Source organism: Arachis ipaensis, chromosome B02 (assembly GCF_000816755.2).
Source record: "Arachis ipaensis cultivar K30076 chromosome B02, Araip1.1, whole genome shotgun sequence".
Taxonomy (NCBI): Eukaryota; Viridiplantae; Streptophyta; class Magnoliopsida; order Fabales; family Fabaceae; genus Arachis; species Arachis ipaensis.
The window spans coordinates 81,727,940-81,733,875 of NC_029786.2; the positions used below are offsets into that span (position 1 = coordinate 81,727,940).

Sequence of the window (5,936 nt, forward strand, 5' to 3'; positions counted from 1 at the left end):
ACAAAGGTGACTAATATGAAGAGCATGGTCAACCATATGTACATGCAGAGTGGCTCCTCCAATGCATTGATGCCCTTCCATCTCCATTCATGGCCGGCAATGATAGCATGCGAGAGTCGTGAATCAACAATCCACCACCACTTAGATGTCCCGCGCTCCCTCTCCCACTAGCACGAGGTTGATGCGGACTAACAATGATTTCTTCCACCAATACTACATATAAATGATGTTTTATAACATGTCTCACGTTAACATAAATTTAATAAATTTTACAAAGTTTTAATGGTTGGTAATTAGCACTGGAAGTGTTCGCAGTGCGGTTTGAATCGATTTTGAATCAAAAATTCATTTGATCCGAACACTAATTTTATTTGCGGTGCGATTTGGATTGAATGTTTTTTAAAAAAAATTCGGCAGTTTGGATTGGATTGGATTTGTGGTTTTGTAAATTAAAAAAATTAAATAATCAATCAAATTTTAAATAATCAACAATGACATAACAAGTTTCAACAATATCTTAAAAAGTCAGCGATAACATAACAATAGAAATAAAATTATAGGTTAGTTAAAATAAATAAATAAATAACATTTTGAACATAAAATATTTATTAAATAATAATAATACATGAATAATATAAAAATATATAACAAATTGAATATGTTATAAATATAATTGTAAATATAATAATAAAATAAGCGGTTTGAATTGGATTGGATTGGTTATGAAAAGTAGATCCAAAATCCGATTCGATCCAGCGGTTTGCAAAAAGTAGAATATAATCAAATTCGAATTAGTGGGATTTTAATTGATTTCCGGTTTAGATTTGATTAGATAAGCGGTTTAATTTAGATTCATTTGGATTTAAACACCCCTAATTAGTACACATAACTTTTGCCTTTATAATTTATTTGACAATTTACCACATTTTAATGTTTTTATGTGTACCTGCTTCTCCTGCAATCAAAGCTTCAATGGATTCATTGGTATCTCCTACGGCAAGACAGTAAGGAATACGAAGAGAACAAAACAAAAAGAAAAGTATAATTTAGTGATGAAGAATTGTGTGTAAGTTTAATAACAAAAGAATATGAATTAAATCTTAAAATGGTTTCTAAGATTGGCCGCTTACACCGAAAAATTTTTTAAGATCTCAATGTCAAGTTACTCTTTACGTTGTGCCTGTGAGTGCTAACATGTACCCTTTCACATCGGACTAGACGATATGACGTCGCTTTAATTTTTGCGCTTAACACTTGATTCAACAACATCGCATAACATTAATGAACCAGAAAAAACATATTATCCCCACAAAGAATATGTATAACCATTAAGACAAAACTTACATCACTGAAGATCGTAGGAACTACTTCCATTCTTAACTAACTTTACTGGGATATTCTAATTCCACGAAATAATACTATTGAACACAAACACTAGACCCTTTAGATGTGAGAAAGGAAATAAGTTGAATACATATTCATATAAATTCAAATGAACAGTCTTTTATTCTACATAGGAACTTCAAAAGAATCAAGAAAGAATGTGAGAATCAAACATGATGTAACAAGATTCCATTAAAAATGATTATGCTTATTCATCAATTGTTATAAAGGGTATGTGAGAAATCTTAGGCCAATCTTCCCCTATGTCCTTCTTGCAACGTTCCCTTAGCAAAGGGCAACCCCAAATGCTGAGAAATTTTAGTGTATTAGGCAACCCTTCTTCTGGCAATGACTGAATCTGAGGGCACATGCTAATGTTAAATTCTAACAGAGAATCAAGATTTTCAAGCCCTTTGCCGTTCAATCTTTTGAGATGCACAAATCCATCAATGAACAACTCTGCTACATTGGCAGGTAAAAGATCATCATCAGGGAAACTTTCCACATTCTCGCATCTTCCAATTATGCTAAAAATTTCCAGAGACTCCGCCCTTTGCAAGTTCCAGTCAGACCGGTTCGCAACAAGTTTGTCGCAGTATCCTATTTGGAGTTCAGCTAGACCAGATGGTAGACTGCCTCCAGGAAAGTACTCAATTTTGGGACATTTGTATATTATAAGTGTTTGTAAAGATGGCATGAGAAAGTCCATGTTCTCTGGCAATGAGATCAAGCTCTTGCAACCAGAAATCAAAAGGTGAGTCAGGTTGGGAGCTGAAAAATTCCCACAACATACAAAAGCAGGACAGTTTACTATACTCAGTGAGTAAAGGCTTGGGAATTGGAGACAGTTTTGTGACAGCAACAAGCATGTTAGAGCTTTGCAGCCCTTAAGAAAAAGGTAACTGAGATTGGGAAACATGGACATTGGGAAAGATACTAATGAATCACAACTTTCTGATATTGATATCCATTCAATTGTTTTGTTGGGTTGCTCAGTTGGAATCACAAGTTTCTCACAGTCTTGGACAATAAGTTTCCTTAGTGAACTTGGCAGTTTCAATTGCGGAAAAAGTATGTCGCGTGAACAGCTAGACATTTCCAAGCTTTGAAGGCGAGATCCTGTGTACTCTAACGCTTTAAATGTAGATTGCATGATCTCACAACCTTTCACTTTAAATGATTCTAGATTGCTTGGTATTTCCTTTAGAACTACCTTGTCACAATTAGTTATCTCCATTTCCTGCAAAGCTGGAGCCTTGGGGATTGAAGCAGCAAGCTTTTGGCAGTCTCTGATGACCAGTTTTACCAAACTCTGTAGCTGGCGAGGCAAATCGTCGCTCAATGATGGACAATTTTCTATGTGAAGCTCATACAGGCAAGGGAAAGATTTTTCTCGAAGAGAATGCCATTTTGTCCATGCCGGTAGACAAATGAATTTCAGTATCTCCAAAGATGGAAATGGCTTCAATGCAGAGGATCCATAAAACTCATTGCCAATTGTCACCAGCTCATCAAACTGCAAAATTTCAAGAACCTTAAGGGAAGGAAGTTGGCCAAGAGGTGGCAAAGAATTACAGTACCTACAACAATTTAGTGACATAGATGTCAAGCTATGAAAAGAATGATTTCCCAACCAATTTGGGAATCTTGTTCCGCGATAATAATGGAGAGAGAGTTTCTTCAGGTTTTCATGGGGCCTTAGATTATTTAGCAGATTGATTTCTTCCTGTGAATCTTTGAGACCAGTTGTACCATCCCAATTCAATTTCAGCTCTTCAAGAAATTCCTTATCCACCAATTTAGCATTCGATGCATCTGCAGAACCAGCAACATTTTGTAACTTGTTAATAGAGAGCGATCCATGAAGTTTTGATATCTCTTTCAACTCTTGAATTGTTGATCCTTTATTTTTGCCTACAACAAATGTGCTCAACATTTTAAGATTCACCAATTTGCTGATCTTCTTTGGCATCTGCTGCAAGGGAGTTCCCCGAATATCAAGGTATCGCAAATTAACGAGACGACGCAGATTCTTCGGCAATTTCCTAAGGGAAGCACATTTTGCTGCCTTCAGTGTCTGCAAGTTGTACAAAGTGCAGACAGATTCAGGAAGCTTTGTTATTGAAGTGCGAGAGACATCCAAATAGCGAAGATGTATCAGATTGCCAATTGATTTTGATAATCTTTTAATCTCATAACAATCATTCAGAGACAGCACTCTCAAACACGTTAGCACTGTAAGATGATCAACTGGCACCTCCTGAGATGTAGATGCCAAGAATGGCCATAACAAATTCAGTGATAAGAAGGTGCGCAGCCGCTTCGCCATTTTTAAATCCTCTACCAAGTCTAGATCATAGTTATCCCTTAGAAAGGATATGTGCCTGGTCTTTTCCATGACAGGTGGAGAGAACTTATCTTCCAACTTAGAACAAAATTCTCCAAACACATCTCTTGCTAGATCATTTATGAGATCATGCATCATGAACTGCGATTTGTGAAAGCTCGACTTCTGAAAGAACGATCTAGAGACCAATTCATTGAAGTATTGGTCACCGACTTCTTCCATTGTTAAACCTTGATTTGGGGTTTCAATGAAGTTCTCTGCCATCCACAACAGTATGATTTGCTCCTTATCATATATATATCCCTTAGGAAATATAGAACAATAAGCAAAGCACCTTTTCAAATGTGAAGGGAGATAATAGTAGCTCAATTTCAAAGCTGGAATAATGCCAAGTTCTTCATCCGAAAATTGCCATATTTCTCTCTTCAGTATCTTGTACCAATCATCAACAGAAGGAATTGATCTTAAGAGACCACCAAGAGCTTTCGCAGCTAAAGGTAATCCTCTGCATTTCTTAGCAATTTCGCCACCAAGAACATGAATATTTTGATCCTGAATTGCACTACGAGACAGAAGCGCATGTTTTGCAAATACCCTCAAGCAATCTTCATCCCCCAACTCTTTCAGAAAGTAAGTCTCGACGGTTCCCACCTTCAACGCAACAGTTTCGTGTCGGGTTGTTACTATGATTTTACTTCCCTGATCACCAATTTGAAGCGGCCGGCAGAAAAGCTCCCAATCATCAGGTCTAGCATTCCAAACGCCATCTAACACAATTAGAAATCTCTTCTTCAATAGCTTCTCCTTCAGTTTCACCTGGAGCAGATTCAAGTCATCAAGGTCATAATTATACAAACCGGTCACGGCCAATATCGTCTTTGTCACATGAGACACATCGAATTGCTGTGAGACATCGATCCATGCTTTAAGACCAAAATGCTCCTCCACCTTATTATCATTGTACACAAGCTGAGCAAGTGTGGTCTTTCCAACACCCCCAATTCCCACAATTGGAATAACACCAATCTTACTACCACTTGAATCATCTTCTTCTAACAATAATTTCATTATTACCCTCTTATCCATTTCCCTCCCAAAAACTTCATCTACCAATGATGTTGTTGGAACAATTTGTGACACTATGTCCACATTCCCCTCTACCAAACCAAGATTATTCTTTTCAGCAACAATAAACCCCAGCCTCTTTAGTATCTCTTCCAGCCTATTCTCAAGATCTCTATAATAAGAATTGAATGAAATTGGGAACAATTTTTTCGAAACCGTACCTGAATTTGAAGCTTTTTCAGCTTCAGTTGCAATCTCATCCAAGATATCATCAGCATCAAAAGCTGCATCTTTCAGCGTATTGACCCATTTCTTAACTTCTGGATCATGAATCTGTTTCTTCTCTGCATCACTCAAAACTTTACTCACAGATAACAACTTGATTTCCAAATTTTTCACCGAATTTCGGCTGAGATTCTTTTCTTTGATGAAATCAAGCATTTTCTTTGAAGCCAATCTATCAAACAACACTTGAAGTGCAGCAGATAGAAAAGCTCCACCCACTAGTGCTGCTGCCATTTTTTTTCACTGGAAATCAAACCAATCTTAGAAATGGTATCAAAGAGTAAATGGTATCAATGTTCTTGTGTGTATAAATTGTGAAGAACTGTTACCCCAAAAAAAAGGAACACATTATGTGAACAAATCATTGGTTGACTTGATTCAATGGGATTTCTGAAGATAACAAAGCAACAACACTAGTAGGTACATAAGAAATAAGAATATTTTATTGTTATTAATCTAATGAAGGAACTAAAAGGTGTGCGACTTTAATAGTACTAAAATTGAATATTTCAGTCCTTTTTTTCTTGGATTTTTTATTTAAACAAATAAAAATATTTTATTTATTAAAATAAAAAATTTATAAAATAATTGTAANNNNGACCGAATTATACGTATATAAACTTATCCTGTTTACACTATAAACGAAATAAGAGTAACAGTAGCCTATATACATGTCGTTGGACTCCATTTCCAACCTTTCGACCACTTTCTTTAAGTTGAAAATGGGTCAGAACGTCGCTGTAAACGACATGTATATATAGGTCGTACCCACTTTATATATTTCGTTTATACCGTAAACAAGATATACACGTGTCATTCGGTCTATCTTATCTCGTTTACAATATAAACGATACAT

At 36.1% G+C, this 5,936-nt stretch overlaps 1 protein-coding gene across 1 annotated transcript; it reads right to left on the reverse strand.

The window, feature by feature from the left end:
* Nucleotides 1,451-5,528, reverse strand: LOC107627475 (putative disease resistance protein At3g14460). The gene has a single exon (XM_016330307.2). The coding sequence runs from the start codon at nucleotides 5,312-5,314 to the stop codon at nucleotides 1,592-1,594; it is 3,723 nt and encodes a 1,240-aa protein (XP_016185793.1). The 5' UTR covers nucleotides 5,315-5,528; the 3' UTR covers nucleotides 1,451-1,591.